At 46.0% G+C, this 20,551-nt stretch overlaps 1 protein-coding gene across 1 annotated transcript in view; it reads right to left on the bottom strand.

The window, feature by feature from the left end:
- The window catches only part of sipa1 (signal-induced proliferation-associated 1), a gene marked incomplete at both ends in the record, with an annotated part of 43,019 nt that overhangs the window by 21,431 nt on the left and 1,037 nt on the right, over positions 1-20,551 (bottom strand). The window contains 9 exon segments of the mRNA XM_080755090.1: positions 1,000-1,082; positions 1,084-1,158; positions 5,462-5,565; positions 9,864-10,038; positions 12,966-13,154; positions 15,742-15,866; positions 17,067-17,117; positions 17,682-18,021; positions 19,226-19,705. Of these exon segments, the coding sequence (XP_080611216.1) occupies positions 1,000-1,082; positions 1,084-1,158; positions 5,462-5,565; positions 9,864-10,038; positions 12,966-13,154; positions 15,742-15,866; positions 17,067-17,117; positions 17,682-18,021; positions 19,226-19,705 (1,622 nt within the window).

The following is a 20,551-nucleotide window of genomic DNA, read 5'->3' as shown; positions in this document are numbered from 1 at the left end:
GTATGAAGCATCTAGACCTACTGTGCATACAGTATGAAGCATCTAGACCTACTGTGCATACAGTATGAAGCATCTAGACCTACTGTACATACAGTATGAAACATCTAGACCTACTGTACATACAGTATGAAGCATCTAGACCTACTGTACATACAGTATGAAGCATCTAGACCTACTGTACATACAGTATGAAGCATCTAGACCTACTGCACATACAGTATGAAACATCTAGACCTACTGTACATACAGTATGAAACATCTAGACCTACTGTACATACAGTATGAAACATCTAGACCTACTGTACATACAGTATGAAACAGAGCTGCTACCTCTAAATGCATTTTGAGGAAAATAATGCTGCTATTTATACCCTGTATATAAAATGTCACAATGCGACATAGCTCTGTTTACTCAATGCTGTACCCCCTCCAACTGTATATATGTTCCCCATTGGTTTGGCAATGTAAACGTATGTTTTCCTCATACCAATAAAGGTCCTTTGAATTGAAAATGTTAAAATTGAAATTGAATTGTGTGTGCAGACCTGTAGTAGGTGTGTGTGTGTGTGTGTGTGTGTGTGTGTGTGTGTGTGTGTGTGTGTGTGTGTGCGTGCGTGCGTGCGTGCGTGCGTGCGTGCGTGCGTGCGTGCGTGTGTGCAATGCGCGCGCAGCGCGCGCGTGCGTGCGTGTGTGTGTGTTGTGTGTGTGTGTGCGTGCGTGTGTGTGTGTGTGTGCGTGCGTGCACTGTGCAGACCTGTAGTAGGTGGTGTGTGTGTGTGTGTGTGTGTGTGTGTGTGTGTGTGTGTGTGTGTGTGTGTGTGTGTGTGTGTGTGTGCAGACCTGTAGTAGGTGTGTGTGTGTGTGTGTGCAGACCTGTAGTAGGTGTGTGTGTGTGTGTGTGCAGACCTGTAGTAGGTGTGTGTGTGTGCGTGCACAGACCTGTAGTAGGTGTGTGTGTGTGCGTGCAGACCTGTAGTAGGTGTGTGTGTGTGTGTGTACCTGTAGTAGGTGTGGTCCGTGCACGGCTCGTGCACCTGCACGATGATGAAGACGTGCTGGAAGTGAGAGCGGATGGATTTGGGGCGTGAAGGGACACGCCCCCTTCTCCTGGAACACTACGGTCACGATGTCGTTACCGATGTGACGCTTACGCAGGAGCTGCACGCACACACACACACATGGAGACATGCACACACACACACACGCACACACACACACACACACACACACACACACACACACACACACACACACACACACACACACATGGAGACATGCATGCACAGGGAGAGAGAGAGAAACAGTTGTGTTAAGTGTTAAGTACAGAAAGAGAGAGAGAGAAAGAGAGAGCATCATATTCCATGATATTGACTCCATACAGAGACACAGTGGGCTGATGAGGGTTTTACTCCATAATGGCTGAAAACAGGGACGTGCTGGGCCCCTGATTCAGCCCGGGAAAAAGAGTTGTAGAGGCCCTCATTGTGCGCTATAGAGAGAGATCTCTCTCTATAGCGCTGGCTGCTGCTACTCAAAGATTTGCCATTTCAGATCATGACAAGTGACAAGCCAGTGGGCCAATTACATGACTTATATTTTGTTGTTGTCGGGTGGAAACCTTGTATGTCCAAAACCGTTTGTTTTGTATTTATCATTTTAAAAATGATTTAAACTAGTGAAACAGCAGATCTACAAGCACACAACGCCTCACACCGCGAGGCGTTGTGTGCTTGTAGATCTGCTGTTTTCACTACTTTTGTGCGACGGCCTTGTATGAAGAAGCAGGGCTTTACTTTGCGAAAGAAATTACAAATTTGAAACTTGGAGATATGAAGTTTCTGCCCGACAGTGACGATTTACTTTGTTGGCCGCCCAGCCTCCAAAATGGAACGAAGGACGACATTTTTTTTTTTTTTCTTTCTTAATGGCCGACCTGGACCGGCCGGGAATGAACCGGCACTTCGGGAGTTGTCCCGCTTTTCCCAATGGCCAGCACGTCCCTGGCTGAAAACATCTTGTTTTCCTCAGCGGTTAAACATTGATACGAACGTCTAGGGGCTTTCACATCTAGTATTTTTTACAGATCGACTAGTTGAAGCCAGTGGCGCTGCGAAGCGTAGTGAGCTTGTAGATCGGCTTTTTTCGGGAAATAGCTTTGGTGTAGAGGGGAAAAAGAGCAGACTAAGTACAGAGTGAAAGGTCAACTTTATAAAGTATTGACGGTTCAAGTGGTTTAATATCTGAAAACACAAACTGACATGCATCCAAAATACACTGATGATTGTGCTGTCAAACAATGAAACTATATGGAATCTATGAACAGGTTGTGGGGGTCCCTGCTTCATCTCTCTCTCAGCTAAGGGGTCCCTGCTTCATCACCACAGTTTGATTTGATCATAGTTCAGTCAATTATGAAGCGATTTCTAAAATGAAAACGTCTCCATATCGCTTGGGAAGTTCACTTCCATGACAAATGATTGTATTGTGTCCTTTTAAATGTTTAATAGCCGATGTACAAGCTCACATCCCTGCCCCCCCCCCCCCCCCACAATGTGATGTACAAGCTCACATCCCTGCCCCCCCCCCCCCACAATGTGATGTACAAGCTCACATCCCTGCCCCCCCCCACAATGTGATGTACAAGCTCACATCCCTGCCCCCCCCCCCCACAATGTGATGTACAAGCTCACATCCCTGCCCCCCCCCCCCACAATGTGATGTACAAGCTCACATCCCCGCCCCCCCCCCACATTGTGATGTACAAGCTCACATCCCTGCCCCCCCCCCCCCCACATTGTGATGTACAAGCTCACATCCCCCCCCCACAATGTGATGTACAAGCTCACATCCCCGCCCCCCCCCCACATTGTGATGTACAAGCTCACATCCCCCCCCACATTGTGATGTACAAGCTCACATCCCGCCCCCCCCCCCACATTGTGATGTACAAGCTCACATCCCCCCCCCACATTGTGATGTACAAGCTCACATCCCCGCCCCCCCCCACATTGTGATGTACAAGCTCACATCCCCGCCCCCCCCCCACCACCACAATGTGATGTACAAGCTCACATCCCCCCCCCCCACCACATTGTGATGTACAAGCTCACATCCCCCCCCCCCACATTGTGATGTACAAGCTCACATCCCCCCCCCCCACATTGTGATGTACAAGCTCACATCCCCGCCCCCCCCCGACAACCCCCCCCACATTGTGATGTACAAGCTCACATCCCCCCCCCCCCCCACAATGTGATGTACAAGCTCACATCCCCGCCCCCCCCCCCACATTGTGATGTACAAGCTCACATCCCCCCCCCCCACATTGTGATGTACAAGCTCACATCCCCGCCCCCCCCCCCCACATTGTGATGTACAAGCTCACATCCCCCCCCCCCCCACAATGTGATGTACAAGCTCACATCCCGCCCCCCCCCCACATTGTGATGTACAAGCTCACATCCCCCCCCCCCACATTGTGATGTAACAAGCTCACATCCCCGCCCCCCCCCCCCCCCCACCACATTGTGATGTACAAGCTCACATCCCCCCCCCCCCCCCCCCCCACCACCACATTGTGCCAGTTGGTACATCCTGGCTAAGCTGCTGCGTCACCACATGGGGTAGCAGCCTGCATTACACACCATCACCACATGGGGTAGCAGCCTGCATTACACACCATCACCACATGGGTAGCAGCCTGCATTACACACCATCACCACATGGGGTAGCAGCCTGCATTACACACCATCACCACATGGGGTAGCAGCCTGCATTACACACCATCACCACATGGGGTAGCAGCCTGCATTACACACCATCACCACATGGGGTAGCAGCCTGCTTTACACACCATCACCACATGGGGTAGCAGCCTGCATTACACACCATCACCACATGGGTAGCAGCCTGCTTTACACACCATCACCACATGGGGGTAGCAGCCTGCATTACAACACCATCACCACATGGGGTCGCAGCCTGCATTACACACCATCACCACATGGGGTAGCAGCCTGCATTACACACCATCACCACATGGGGTAGCAGCCTGCATTACACACCATCACCACATGGGGTAGCAGCCTGCTTTACACACCATCACCACATGGGGTAGCAGCCTGCTTTACACACCATCACCACATGGGGTAGCAGCCTGCATTACACACCATCACCCACATGGGGTAGCAGCCTGCATTACACACCATCACCACATGGGGTAGCAGCCTGCTTTACACACCATCACCACATGGGGTAGCAGCCTGCATTACACACCCATCACCACATGGGGTAGCAGCCTGCATTACACACCATCACCACATGGGGTAGCAGCCTGCATTACACAACCATCACCACATGGGGTAGCAGCCTGCATTACACACCATCACCACATGGGGTAGCAGCCTGCTTTACACACCATCACCACATGGGGGTAGCAGCCTGCATTACACACCATCACCACATGGGGTAGCAGCCTGCATTACACACCATCACCACATGGGGTAGCAGCCTGCATTACACACCATCACCACATGGGGTAGCAGCCTGCATTACACACCATCACCACATGGGGTAGCAGCCTGCATTACACACCATCACCACATGGGGTAGCAGCCTGCTTTACACACCATCACCACATGGGGTAGCAGCCTGCATTACACACCATCACCACATGGGGTAGCAGCCTGCATTACACACCATCACCACATGGGGTAGCAGCCTGCATTACACACCATCACCACATGGGGTAGCAGCCTGCATTACACACCATCACCACATGGGGTAGCAGCCTGCATTACACACCATCGTAAACAATGGAGCGATGGTCCCAGAATATGAGTTCTGTTCAACCAATTTATTTTGACCAAATGGACAGATGGTCAGATGACAACGTCAACATCCCCTAAAGCATTCTAAAGAAGGGCTTCAGTAAGAGGATTTAATGTTGGTTGTTAGATGCAAAACCAGTGGTGGAAAGCATTAGTTCTCAAATAATATTTTAACTGGGGTGGTAGTGGGTGTAGGGTGTAGTATGGTAGTGTAGGGTGTATAGGGGGGTGTAGGGTAGTTTGTGTTAGTTAGGTGTAGGGTGTGGGTGTAGGGTGTAGTATGGTAGTGTAGGGTGTATAGGGGGGTGTAGGGTAGTTTGTGTTAGTTAGGTGTAGGGTGTGGGTGTAGGGTGTAGTATGGTAGGGTAGGCTGTATAGGGTAGGTAGTACCTGTTATTAGAGGTATAAGGTAGCATGGTAGTGGGTGTAGGGTAAGGGTGTAGGGTAGTGTTTGTACCTGTTGGGTGTTATTAGAGGTATAGGGTAGCATGGTGGACACATGGAACATGATCTCATAGTCCTGGTAGTGTAGGGTGTAGTATGGTAGTGTAGGGTGTAGTATGGTAGTGTAGGGTGTAGTATGGTAGTGTAGGGTGTATAGGGTATAGGGGGGTGTAGGGTGTATATAGTACCTGCTGGGTGTTATTAGAGGTATAGGGTAGCATGGTGGACACATGGAACATGATCTCATAGTCCTGGTAGCGAGTGTAGAGAGAGTGTGTTCCTGTAGAGTCCGCTGTTAGACACACACACGCACGCACGCACGCGCACACACACACACACACACACACACACACACACACACACACACACACACACACACACACACACACACACACACACACACACACACACACACACACACACAAGAGAAGAGGAGTGGAGAGGGTTGAACAAGAACCTGTGGTTGGCTGTTCACTGCACCAATGGAGCGCTGTGATTGGCTGTTCACTGCACCAATGGAGCGCTGTGGTTGGCTGTTCACTGCACCAATGGAGCGCTGTGATTGGCCAGCTCAGCGTTGCTTTCCTAGAGCTTGGGGGCGGGACCAGCAAAGCGGCCTATCAGGCGGGACGTGGTTGATGCGCCTTTAGTAATTCATGCTCAACTAGAAATACTGTTCCTATGAAACAGTGTGGGCTCCAATGGAACACCATGTATGGGCACAAAGATCTACCCTTTGGCTGCTCCTCATTGGCTAAGGGCCCTGTCTTTAACACCATGTATGGGCACAAAGATCTACCCTTTGGCTGCTCCTCATTGGCTAAGGGCCCTGTCTTTAACACCATGTATGGGCATAAAGATCTACCCTCTGGCTGCTCCTCATTGGCTAAGGGCCCTGTCTTTAACACCATGTATGGGCACAAAGATCTACCCTCTGGCTGCTCCTCATTGGCTAAGGGCCCTGTCTTTAACACCATGTATGGGCATAAAGATCTACCCTCTGGCTGCTCCTCATTGGCTAAGGGCCCTGTCTTTAACACCATGTATGGGCATAAAGATCTACCCTCTGGCTGCTCCTCATTGGCTAAGGGCCCTGTCTTTAACACCATGTATGGGCATAAAGATCTACCCTCTGGCTGCTCCTCATTGGCTAAGGGCCCTGTCTTTAACACCATGTATGGGCATAAAGATCTACCCTCTGGCTGCTCCTTATTGGCTAAGGGCCCTGCCTTTGTACTGTCGGTACAGAGGCAGTGTCTTACTTCATTTTGAGGACAACTTGACTGATTGATAAATAATGAAGACAACATAAAAAAAAAAAAAAAAACACGTCAACTTCATTTCATTGTAATTAACACATCTGGTGCCAACCCAGAGTTTCCCGAGTTTGGGAAGATTTTTTTTTATTTTTTTTCAAAAACCTTTTTTTCAAAAAAAAAAATGTGGACCTCCAGAAATGTATTAGGCATGATCGCGATCGCGAAATTGCATGTTTAACCCCCATACCAACCCATTCTTTCAAACATGGCAGCCATGTTTGTTTACATCTGAAGAAACTAGACCAGGTCAACCTGGTTGTGCCAGACCCCGGTTCTGCCAACCCCCTGTCTGTCATCATCATTTATGACATCATGCCTTTTGTAGGCATGTCATCATCATGTCATCATCATATATACCCTTTATATAGAAAACCCGGACAGACATTTGCTTATGTAGGCCTACCCATTTCATGGGTCTGGCAAACATAGTGGCTGATAAATCATGAATGCCTGAACGGATTTCCAAGCGGATTTTTTTTGTTTGAAAGCTGTGAACAGTGTGCACACACGTGGTGCATCATCTAGGCATGGGCGTGCACGATCCGTGCACTGTAAATTACATGGAAGTCTATGGAGACCATGGCATCGCGGGACATTGAAGAGAAAAAATCACTGCAACATATAGATATTCGATAGGAATTTGTACTTTTTTAATGTCACATTTAGCTACCATGTCCCTGAACCTCACATGGGAACTGTTAGCCTAGCCACCTAGCATAGCGTGGGGAGAACAAGAGTGTACAGCTGAATTCTTCGCTTGATGAGAAAACTGTTAGCCTAGCCGCCTAGCATAGAGTGGGGAGAACGAGACAGTGCAGTAGAGCTCGTTATCTACTACCCATTGTATAAATTATATTATAACTCACTCTTGTTGTCCAGCTGGGCTAGGTACTTCTCCTAGTTATTATTGCGACCGTCAGGGAGCAGTTTACTATGAAAACCTCCACCGGCCGTCCGTCCGTCCGTCCGTCCGTCCGTCCGTCCGTCCGTCCGTCGGTCACACGTCACACGTCACACCTTTGCCCTGCTCATATCTCCGCATCAGTATGACATCACACCACATGTGTACACAAACCTTTGTGTACGTTGCTGTGGCAACAGTCTGTTGTTGCTGGTCTGTTAGTGTACGTTAGCAACCACCTTAGCAACCATGGTTTTACCCTAGCAACCAACTGTTTACCCTAGCAACCAACTGTTTACCATAGCAACCATGTTTTTTTACCCTAGCAACCAACTGTTTACCATAGCAACCAGATACGCAGAGCAGGGATCTCCATATATGGGCATAAACAGGTGACATCACACTGATGTCAGATACTCAGAGCAGGGATTTCTCCATAATATATGGGCATAAAAGGGATTATGTTAGGGATCTCCATATATGGGCATAAAAGGGATTCTGTTAGGGATCTCCATATATGGGCATACAAGGGATTCTGTTAGGGATCTCCATATATGGGCATAAAAGGGATTCTGTTAGGGATCTCCATATATGGGCATAAAAGGGATTCTGTTAGGGATCTCCATATATGGGCATAAAAGGGATTGTTAGGGATCTCCATATATGGGCATAAAAGGGATTCTGTTAGGGATCTCCATATATGGGCATAAAAGGGATTCTGTTAGCTGTTAGGGATCTCCATATATGGGCATAAAAGGGATGCTGTTAGGGATCTCCATATATGGGCATGAAAGGGATTCTGTTAGGGATCTCCATATATGGGCATGAAAGGGATTCTGTTAGGGATCTCCATATATGGGCATAAAAGGGATTGTATCCCAGATGATGCCCTGTTAGGAGATCCACACTAACAGAATCCATATATGGTCCTACCGACAGCTGCTATAAGCCAACCCTGGCGATAAGGTCTGAGTCGAAGAAATGCTTCTTTCCTGGCAAGAATTGCCCCTTTATACTGTAGGGCTCGTTTGTGTATTGTATGACATCACGCCACATCATCGGCTGAGGACTGTGTGATGTCATCATATCTCCATATATGGAGACATAAGTTGCTCATGCCCAAATATGGGCTGGTGAGGTCAGACTTAGTGTGATGCGTAGGTTATCTCCATATATGGAGATTCAACTTCAATGAGTAACCATGGCAAACTGTCAACTGCCCGTATGTCTTGATAATTGGTAAAACAAACTTTTGGTTTGTGGAGATAAGCGACCAACGGTCGCTTATCTCCCGATTAGGGAGTCTTACTGGTTATATTATATTATATTATATTATATTATATTATATTTTATTATATTATATTATATGATATGATATGATATTATATTATATTATTGCGACCGTTAGGTCGCAGTTTAGTATCAAAACCTCCACCGGCCGTCCGTCCGTCGGTCACACGTCACACCTTTGCCCTGCTCATATCTCCGCATCAGTATGACATCACACTGCTTGGTGTGTGCCGTCAGGGTCATTTGTGTACGGTGTGATGTCATACTGATGTCAGCAGTGTGATGTCATACTGATGTCAGCAGCTATGTCTCTATATATGGAGTTATATGTTGTTCGTGTCCAAATATGGGGCTTGTGAGGTCAGACTTAGTGAGATTCGTCGGTTATCTCCATATATGAAGGGAGAACCAGCTTATGAGCCGATGAGTTGTGTCAGAGTCGAGATCCTGCTTGCATCTAATCTGTCGGTAGATAATGCCGGTCTTATATAAAGGTCATTTGTGTACGGTGTGATGTCATACTGATGTCAGCAGTGTGATGTCATACTGATGTCAGCAGCTATGTCTCTATATATGGAGTTATATGTTGTTCGTGTCCAAATATGGGGCTTGTGAGGTCAGACTTAGTGAGATTCGTCGGTTATCTCCATATATGGAGGGATGTGTTGGTTATCTCCATATCTGGAGATTCAACCTTCAACGATTTTGACATCTTGTTACTAATCTGTCGGTAGATAATGCCGGTCTTATATAAGGGGCATTTGTGTACGGTGTGATGTCATACTGATGTCAGCAGTGTGATGTCATACTGATGTCAGCAGTGTGACAGGAGATAAGCGACCAACGGTCGCTTATCTCCCGATTAGGGAGTCTTACTGGTATTATAATAACTTACTCTTGTTGTCCAGCTGAGCTCGGTATTTCTCCTAGTTATTATTATATTATATTATATTATATTATATTATATTATATCATATTATATTATATTATATTATATTATATTATATTATATTATATCATAATATATTATATTATATTATATTATATTATATTATATTATATTATATTATAATAACTTACTCTTGGTGTCCAGCTGAGCTCTGTATTTCTCCCATCCTTTGAGGCGAACTCTTTCTCCCAGAAGGTCCAGGAAGTCTTCAAACGCCGGACCGGAGCTCTCGTTGTTGTACATGTCCTCCTCACTGCTCTGGTCCGCACGACAGTACATGATGCCCACCTTACGCTGGAAGTTTAACTGAAACACAACAATTAACTCATTAACTAACTAATTAACTAACTAATTAACATAACAACATAAACAACATGTCCTCCTCACTGCTCTGGTCCGCACGACAGTACATGATGCCCACCTTACGCTGGAAGTTTAACTGAAACACAACACTTAACTCATCTGGTGCCGATCCCGAACTAGTTCGGCTTTATTTCAATCCAATACAATCTTTTTTTATTAATTCACTTACCCCGAGCTGCTTGTAGAGTCGTGGGTGGTCCTGGCTCGCTAGCCGCTAGCCAGCTAGCCGTTCTACTCTGTCCGACGATATATTCCATTAAAAATGGTTTAAAATACATTTTTGAGCTCCCCAATGTTCACCCGATGTTCGGCGCCGCTTCCGATGAGTACACAAGTGTGCCGATCCCGAAGTAGTTCGGCTTTATTTAATTAAATGAATAAAATGATAAGAGGCCTTCTGAAGCCTGGCTTGATTTTTGTAGCTACTAGCCGAAAGCTAACAACGTCCCGGCCGGCCGTAATTTGCGAACGCAATCGCCAATCTCCGCCTAATCCAATGAAAGACCGCATCTTTAAAGGCTTATATCTCTTTTTTGTGTTTTAGGAAAGCGGCGCAAGGTTTATTTACGGCGAAATCGCCCAAAAATGATCTTTTAGATGACAAAATGGGAATAGCCATTCTGTTAGCATCTTCATCCGGGACATTTCCATGCCGTGCATGAACGTGAGCACGTCAGGTCCTGGAAGCTGAAGTCCTGGAAGCTAAAGCGCTCGCCTATGAGAGATGCGCTGGCATTCTTTGGCCCCTAGAGGGCGCTGGCGCTCAAAGAGTTAACCAGTTAACTAATTAACATAACAACATGTCCTCTTCTCTGCTCTGCTCTGCTCTGCAGTACATGATGCCCACCTTACGCTGGAAGTTTAACTGAAACACAACACTTAACCAGTTAACTAATTAACATAACAACATGTCCTCTTCTCTGCTCTGCTCTGCAGTACATGATGCCCACCTTACGCTGGAAGTTTAACTGAAACACAACACTTAACCAGTTAACTAATTAACATAACAACATGTCCTCTTCTCTGCTCTGCTCTGCTCTGCTCTGCAGTACATGATGCCCACCTTACGCTGGAAGTTTAACTGTAACACAACACTTAACTCATTAACTAACTAATGAAGAAGTACATGACTCCTACCTTACACTGGGAGTTTAAGTGAAATATAACATTAACCAGTTAACTAACTAACTAACTAACTGACTGACTGACTGACTGACTGACTGACTGACTGACTGACTGACTGACTGACTGACTGACTGACTGACTAACTAACTAATGAAGACAGTACATGACTCCTACCTTACACTGGGAGTTTAAGTGAAATATAACATTAACCAGTTAACTAACTAACTAACTGACTGACTGACTGACTGACTGACTGACTGACTGACTGACTGACTGACTGACTGACTGACTGACTGACTGACTGACTAACTAACTAACTAACTAATGAAGACAGTACATGACTCCTACCTTACGCTGGGAGTTTAAGTGAAATATAACATTAACCAGTTAACTAACTAACTAACTGACTGACTGACTGACTGACTGACTGACTGACTGACTGACTGACTGACTGACTGACTGACTGACTGACTGACTGACTGACTGACTAACTAACTAACTATCTAACTAACTAACTAACTAACTATCTAACTAACTAACTAACTAATGAAGACAGTACATGACTCCACCTTACACTAGGAGTTTAACTGAGACTGGAGGTCAAAGAGTTTTAATAGACAAAATGTTGTCTTTTAAACCAACAGCTCATGAGTGCAGTCACCTTGGGGAGGGTCTACAGTCTACAAAGTACCTTGAGGAGGGGTGGTCAGTCTACAGTCCTTAGAGGAGGGGTGGTCAGTCTACAGTCCTTTGGGGAGGGGTCCACTACTCACCCCTTGTTCGTCCAGCTTCAGCAGGGTGTCTGGGACTTGGGGAGGGTCTACTACCCAGTACTCACCCCCTGTTCGTCCAGCTTCAGCAGGGTGTCTGGGACTTGGGGGGGGTGTAGACCCTCCTTAGGGGAGGGTCTACCGTCCTTAGGGGAGGGTCTACAGTCCTTAGGGGAGGGTCTACTACCCAGTACTCACCCCCTGTTCGTCCAGCTTCAGCAGGGTGTCTGGGACTTGGGGGGGGTGTAGACCCTCCTTAGGGGAGGGTCTACCGTCCTTAGGGGAGGGTCTACCGTCCTTAGGGGAGGGTCTACTACCCAGTACTCACCCCCTGTTCGTCCAGCTTCAGCAGGGTGTCTGGGTCTTGGGGAGGGTGTAGACCCTCCTTAGGGGAGGGTCTACAGTCCTTAGGGGAGGGTCTACTACCCAGTACTCACCCCCTGTTCGTCCAGCTTCAGCAGGGTGTCTGGGACTTGGGGAGGGTGTAGACCCTCCTTAGGGGAGGGTCTACAGTCCTTAGGGGAGGGTCTACTAGCCAGTACTCACCCCCTGTTCGTCCAGCTTCAGCAGGGTGTCTGGGACTTGGGGAGGGTGTAGACCGTCCTTAGGGGAGGGTCTACAGTCCTTAGGGGAGGGTCTACTACCCAGTACTCACCCCCTGTTCGTCCAGCTTCAGCAGGGTGTCTGGGACTTGGGGAGGGTGTAGACCCTCCTTAGGGGAGGGTCTACAGTCCTTAGGGGAGGGTCTACAGTCCTTAGGGGAGGGTCTACTACCCAGTACTCACCCCCTGTTCGTCCAGCTTCAGCAGGGTGTCTGGGACTTGGGGGGGGTGTAGACCCTCCTTAGGGGAGGGTCTACAGTCTACTACCCAGTACTCACCCCCTGTTCGTCCAGCTTCAGCAGGGTGTCTGGGACTTGGGGAGGGTGTAGACCCTCCTTAGGGGAGGGTCTACAGTCTACTACCCAGTACTCACCCCCTGTTCGTCCAGCTTCAGCAGGGTGTCCCGGACCTTGGGCGAGGTGGAGGCCAGGCGCAGACAGTGCAGGTTGAGCTCAGGGATGATAAACTCCAGCAGCCTCTTGGGGGAAAGACCCCGCGGGGTGGTGTGACGCGCTGCCGACGGGACCGACTCCTCCAGGATGGAGCCTCGAAGGGTCTTCAACTGGGAGGAGGAGGAGAGAACATATGCATGAATTCACCCTTTGTTAGCCTTCTGGTTGGTCCCTGACTGACCAACCAGCAGGCTCTATCTGCCTTGTCCCGCCCTGGTTCCGCCTATTTTATATTGAATTTGCTAAAACATGATTTGGAGAAATAAAAACATTTAAAAACATGCTGAGTCACTATACTGCCAGTGAGCAGCTCCATTTGTCTGAAACCAAGTTTGAAATTAGAACTGAACAACATACTGCACATACAGTATGAAACATCTAGACCTACTGCACATACAGTATGAAGCATCTAGACCTACTGCACATACAGTATGAAGCATCTAGACCTACTGCACATACAGTATGAAGCATCTAGACCTACTGCACATACAGTATGAAACATCTAGACCTACTGTACATACAGTATGAAACATCTAGACCTACTGTACATACAGTATGAAACATCTAGACCTACTGTACATACAGTATGAAGCATCTAGACCTACTGTACATACAGTATGAAACATCTAGACCTACTGTACATACAGTATGAAGCATCTAGACCTACTGCACATACAGTATGAAGCATCTAGACCTACTGTACATACAGTATGAAACATCTAGACCTACTGTACATACAGTATGACACATCTAGACCTACTGTACATACAGTATGACACATCTAGACCTACTGTACATACAGTATGACACATCTAGACCTACTGTACATACAGTATGAAACATCTAGACCTACTGTACATACAGTATGAAACATCTAGACCTACTGTACATACAGTATGAAACATCTAGACCTACTGTACATACAGTATGAAGCATCTAGACCTACTGTACATACAGTATGACACATCTAGACCTACTGTACATACAGTATGACACATCTAGACCTACTGTACATACAGTATGAAACATCTAGACCTACTGTACATACAGTATGAAACATCTAGACCTACTGTACATACAGTATGAAACATCTAGACCTACTGTACATACAGTATGACACATCTAGACCTACTGTACATACAGTATGAAACATCTAGACCTACTGTACATACAGTATGAAACATCTAGACCTACTGTACATACAGTATGAAACATCTAGACCTACTGTACATACAGTATGAAACATCTAGACCTACTGTACATACAGTATGAAGCATCTAGACCTACTGTACATACAGTATGACACATCTAGACCTACTGTGCATACAGTATGACACATCTAGACCTACTGTACATACAGTATGAAACATCTAGACCTACTGTACATACAGTATGAAGCATCTAGACCTACTGTACATACAGTATGAAACATCTAGACCTACTGTACATACAGTATGAAGCATCTAGACCTACTGTACATACAGTATGAAACATCTAGACCTACTGTACATACAGTATGAAGCATCTAGACCTACTGTACATACAGTATGACACAGAGCTGATACCTTTAAATGCATTTTGAGGAAAAGAATGCTGTTATTTGTACCCTGTATAAATATAAAATGTCACAATGCGACATAGCTCTGTTTACTCAATGCTAGCCTCGGGAACCCAGGCTTTTATTTAATGCTGTACCCCTTCCAACTGTATATATGTTCCCCATTTTCAACTGTTTTTATTGTATTTGTGATACTTGCTTTGGCAATGTAAACGTATGTTTTCTCATGCCAATAAAGCTCCTTTGAATTGAATTGAATTGAATTGAACAAACAGAATAACAATACGAAGCAACTGAATTACAATGGTAGTGGATGGAGTGTCCCACCAAGACACAGCAACCGATGGGTGTGAAGAGGGGCAGGACTTGACAAAGGGTGAATTCCTGGCTGCAGAAACATGGATATACTGTATTGTATCTCTGTTTCTTTTCCCATATCGCGTGTTTGTTCAAAACAGCCTGTTTTCTATGGACCAGAACTTACAACGTGCAAGCAGAGGCCATTGAAAATCAGGTAAAAGCAGTTAAAGGGCCACTTCACCTCTGGGACAACCAGATCTTATTTTATTGTTGTTTGAGAGGTGAAGTGGCCCTTTAATCTACTTTAGTTATGGCCAAACTATGGCAGTCTGAAGGGGAGCACACACTGGACGAGGGCGGCTGCACAGCGTCGCGTCGGCGTATATCGACGCACGCGAAGTGCTGCATGGTAACCCCAACTGGATGCGGCGCGCTGCCACACAGCACATCCATTTCCCCCGGTGGGGAGAACCATGGGAGAACATGTTCACCGCACGGCAACGCTGGACAAATAGAACAGCAGCGTATCGGCGCGGCAGGCGAGGCGGCAGACCCGTGACTGTGCGCGTCTGACGGCGCCGGTGTGGGTTAGTTCATTGAAGATAATGGGGCCGTATGTTTTGACGCAGCGCTTTCACGCCGCCTCCGCGTCCGGTGTGTGTTCCCCTTGAGTGTTACTAAATACCTCAGTGGTTCTGAAGACGATCCTATAGTTATACTGGGCTCCACTCCTCCCTTCTTTAATATTAATAAATACCTCAGTATAGAACTATAATGATTAATAACAATAATAAATACCTCAGTCTAGAACTATAATGATTAATAACAATAATAAATACCTCAGTGGTTCTGAAGATGATCCTATAATTATACTGGGCTCCACTGGTCCCTTCCTTCTCCTCCCGTCTGAAGCTGATGGCCACCGGACCAAGACGCTCATCCATGCCGAAGAAGTTCTGGTGCTCTGGACACACATACAGTTTATATGCTGATGTTAATTAGATGTTCTGACACAAATATATGCCGTTGTTAATTAGAAGTTCTGACACAAATATATGCTGTTGTTAATTAGAAGTTCTGACACAAATATATGCTGTTGTTAATTAGAAGTTCTGACACAAATATATGCTGTTGTTAATTAGAAGTTCTGACACAAATATATGCTGTTGTTAATTAGAAGTTCTGACACAAATATATGCTGTTGTTAATTAGAAGTTCTGACACAAATATATGCTGTTGTTAATTAGAAGTTCTGACACAAATATATGCTGTTGTTAATTAGAAGTTCTGACACAAATATATGCTGTTGTTAATTAGAAGTTCTGGTGCTCTATATCAGGGGTTTTCAAATGGGTGACGGGGCACCCTGGGGTGCCGTGATGGCAGTCCAGGGGTGCCGTGAGATCATTTGATAATATTTGGAATTTATATGGACACTTGAAAAAATATTTAGGGTCATTTTAAACTTGAAGTTCAACGTTATTTTCAGTCAGTTCTAACCAAAATGGCTGTTATCTCAACGTTTTCCTTGCAACATAATCACTAAAATATCGTGATTATCCAAGTTTCAAATGTGTACGTCTTTTGGTAAAGCAAAGCCCTGCTTCATCATACAAGACTGTCGCACAAAACTAGTGAAAACTAGTTTAGTACATTTTATAGATGATAAATGCAAAACGAACGGTTTTGGACATACAGGGTTCCCAAACGAGAATGACGATATAGAAGTATTTCCTAGAGTAATGCGCTCCCGGATCAATGTGTTCTATCCAATAACAGCTCTTATTATAATACATTCATAATAATAATGACTACTCCTACAGAGTTTGCCCTAAAATCACACAAATCGCTACACAGTATGTCTACACTCATGTCATCAACATGGATCTCTCCCATTTAGCGCCACCTTCAGGCTGATTTTTTAAAACACATTTTTGGACACTACTCCTACAGATTTTGCCCCAAAATCACGCAATTTGCTACACAGTATGTCTACACTCATGTCATCAACATGGATCTGTCCCATATAGCGCCACCTTCAGGCTGATTTTTTCAACCTTATTTTTGGACACTGCTCCTACACATTTTGGCCTAAAATCACGCTGCGACCTGAAGGTCGCTTTTCTCCCGATTAGAGAGTCTTACTGGTAATAATGATACTCACCCTTCATATAGAAGTATTTCCTGTAATAATGCGCTCCCAGGTCGGCGTGTTCTATCCAATAAGAACTCTTATTATAATAATATAATAATGATACTCACCCTTCATATAGAAGTATTTCCTGTAATAATGCGCTCCCAGATCAGTGTGTTCTATCCAATAAGAACTCTTATTATAATAATAATATAATAATAATAATAATAATGATACTTACCCTTCATATAGAAGTATTTCCTGTAATAATGCGCTCCCAGATCAGCGTGTTCTGTCCAATAAGAACTCTTATTATAATAATATAATAATAATAATAATAATGATACTTACCCTTCATATAGAAGTATTTCCTGTAATAATGCGCTCCCAGGTCGGCGTGTTCTATCCAATAAGAACTCTTATTATAATAATATAATAATGATACTTACCCTTCATATAGAAGTATTTCCTGTAATAATGCGCTCCCAGGTCGGCGTGTTCTATCCAATAAGAACTCTTATTATAATAATATAATAATGATACTTACCCTTCATATAGAAGTATTTCCTGTAATAATGCGCTCCCAGGTCGGCGTGTTCTATCCAATAAGAACTCTTATTATAATAATATAATAATGATACTTACCCTTCATATAGAAGTATTTCCTGTAATAATGCGCTCCCAGGTCGGCGTGTTCTATCCAATAAGAACTCTTCCCTTGGCTCTGCACGCTGCTCTCTCGGGGCTCCTCCAATACGGACACGGCGTCGTTGGGCGTGGTCAGGCCCCGCCCCCCGCCGGCCCCGCCCGGTGCCACGCCCAGCCCCGCCCGCTCCTCCCCCCCCATCTCGTTGCGGAAGTGAGGGCAGCTGAGCAGCAGCTCGTTGTCCTGGCCGTCGCCTTCGTCCAGCAGAGGAGGCTCCGCCTCCTCCGAGGAGGAGGAGGAGCCTGCAGCGCCGCTGCCCCCGCTGGCGGAACACACACCCTGCACCGCAGACACGCAGGAGGAGGAGGAGGAGGAGAGCGCCCCCTGGAGGGAAAGAACAAAGTATCAACACTGCAATGTAGAAAGTCCTGAATTCAATTCAAGATTTACTCAAATTTTAAGAAGCCTTTTTAAAGTGACAGTACCCCTTTAAGTAAAAAAAAATTGGTTTCGAAATGTACATGAAGAACCAAAAGTAGAAAGGGCTGATTATGCAGAATGTACGTTTCACAATGTAGAACAATCGTTAGAAAATAACAGATCTACAAGCTCACAATGTGTCCCAATTACACTGTGATACTAATATAATGAAGGCTCTGTTCCATTCTGCTCAAACAGAGTCAGTGTTACCAATGATACTAATGAAGGCTCTGTTCCATTCTTCTCAAACAGAGTCAGTGTTACCAATGATACTGATGAAGGCTCTGTTCCATTCTGCTCAAACAGAGTCAGTGTTACCAATGATACTAATGAAGGCTCTGTTCCATTCTGCTCAAACAGAGTCAGTGTTACCAATGATACTAATGAAGGCTCTGTTCCATTCTGCTCAAACAGAGTCAGTGTTACCAATGATACTAATGAAGGCTCTGTTCCATTCTGCTCAAACAGAGTCAGTATTACCAATGATACTAATGAAGGCTCTGTTCCATTCTGCTCAAACAGAGTCAGTGTTACCAATGATACTAATGAAGGCTCTGTTCCATTCTGCTCAAACAGAGCCAGTGTTACCAATGATACTAATGAAGGCTCTGTTCCATTCTGCTCAAACAGAGTCAGTGTTACCAATTATACTAATGAAGGCTCTGTTCCATTCTCTGCTCAAACAGAGACAGTGTTACCAATTATACTAATGAAGGCTCTGTTCCATTCTGCTCAAACAGAGCCAGTGTTACCAATGATACTAATGAAGGGAATGGGAATGCCCATATATGGGCATGTTCTGACATCACATTGTCGACTATATATGGGCATAAAAACGGGCATAAAAGGGACATGAAGCCAGAGCGTGATGTCAGAGCAGCAAACCCATTATGTTAAGAGTCGTTCCCCTGACATCACAGTGACATCAGAGCATGATGTCAGAGCGATGTCACAATGACAAGGGAACTGACTGAACAGACAGACGGACGGAAACAAGCTGCGACATTTCTCATGGTATACCTTTGGTCGTAATAACAACATGATGATGTCATAATGATGTAACACTGACCTGTGAGAGGGGGCGGAGCTGCGAGGCGGCCGACGCCCCCGAGGTGATGTTCTTCTTGCGTCCCACCGAGTCTCGGTTCGACGCGGCCTCCGTCAGGTCCAATAGGATGCTCTGCACGTCGTAGTGGGCGAAGTTACGCACCCAGGCCCCGCCCCCCAGGAGGCTGTCCCCGGGGGGGAGGGGCTGGGGGAGGGGCTGGGGGAGGGGCTTGGCCTTCTTGCCCAGCAGACCTTCGGGTTTGGGGGGCTTGGCGGGCTTGGGGGACGACGACGACGACGTCGATTCACTGGCGGCCGCCGCCACTGCGGTGGTGGGGGGAGCGGCGGGGGCAGAGGCAGAGGCCACGCCCCTGAAGAAGAGGCGGGGCTCGGGGGCGTGGCCTTGCAGCCCCAGCAGCAGGAAGGGGTCTTTGAAGCGCTGCAGCGCGTCGGGGCTCAGTGGCGGCCCCTGCTGGTGGTGGCCTCCGGGAGGCTCCTGTTAATTCAGTTCAGAAAGGAGCTTTTATTATTGGCATCAGGGTTCATTTTGGCAGCAAATCTTTGTATTTAGTTTTACTTGCAGCCTTTTGAATAACATGTGATTTTAGTTTTAGTCATATTTTAGTCATCTGAAATGTTTTAGTTTTAGTCTTGTTTTAGTCGACTAAATATCATAATATTTTAGTCGACTAAATGTACAATTGATATTAGTCGACAAAACATTTTTGGCGGGCCTTGATGGTGTCGTAATGGCTGATTTTAGACACTTGGTTGCACTCTGAAAATAGCAGATCTACAAGCTCACAACAGGTCGCAGGGTGACGCGTTGTGAGCTTGTAGATCTGCTATTGTCAGAGTGCAACACCTGAGTGCAACCAAACATGAAATGACTTGTCTTTTAGTTCTACTGGATCTCTTCTCCACTGTTAGTCCCTACCGTGACATGTTAGTCTAGTTTTTACTTGTTGACAAAATTGTCAATATATTTAGTCATAGTTTTAGTCATCATAGCTTAGTTTTTATTTAGTTTCTTTTTAGTTTTTTTCGTCAGTGAAAAAAATTAGTCGACGACAATTTTTCGTCATAGTTTTAGTCGACGAAATCAACACTGACTGGCATGAGAAAAACATACGTTTACATTGTGTCAAAATAGACTGTTGCCAACTTGCATCTTGCGCCAGCAGAGCGCACCACGTTATTCATATCAGGTCACACTTGCTGATGGTGACGTCACCAAGAATGCTGGTCCCTCATTGGCTGTTGATGGTGACGTCACCAGGAATGCTGGTCCCTGATTGGCTATGGGCGTAAACACAAACAGATACGCGACAGATGCACCGAA

Source organism: Nannobrachium achirus, assembly GCF_963921795.1.
Source record: "Nannobrachium achirus genome assembly, contig: SCAFFOLD_299, whole genome shotgun sequence".
In the NCBI taxonomy this organism is placed as follows: Eukaryota; Metazoa; Chordata; class Actinopteri; order Myctophiformes; family Myctophidae; genus Nannobrachium; species Nannobrachium achirus.
Note: the sequence above shows the minus strand (reverse complement) of the source record. Positions and strands in the feature narration are given on the sequence as shown.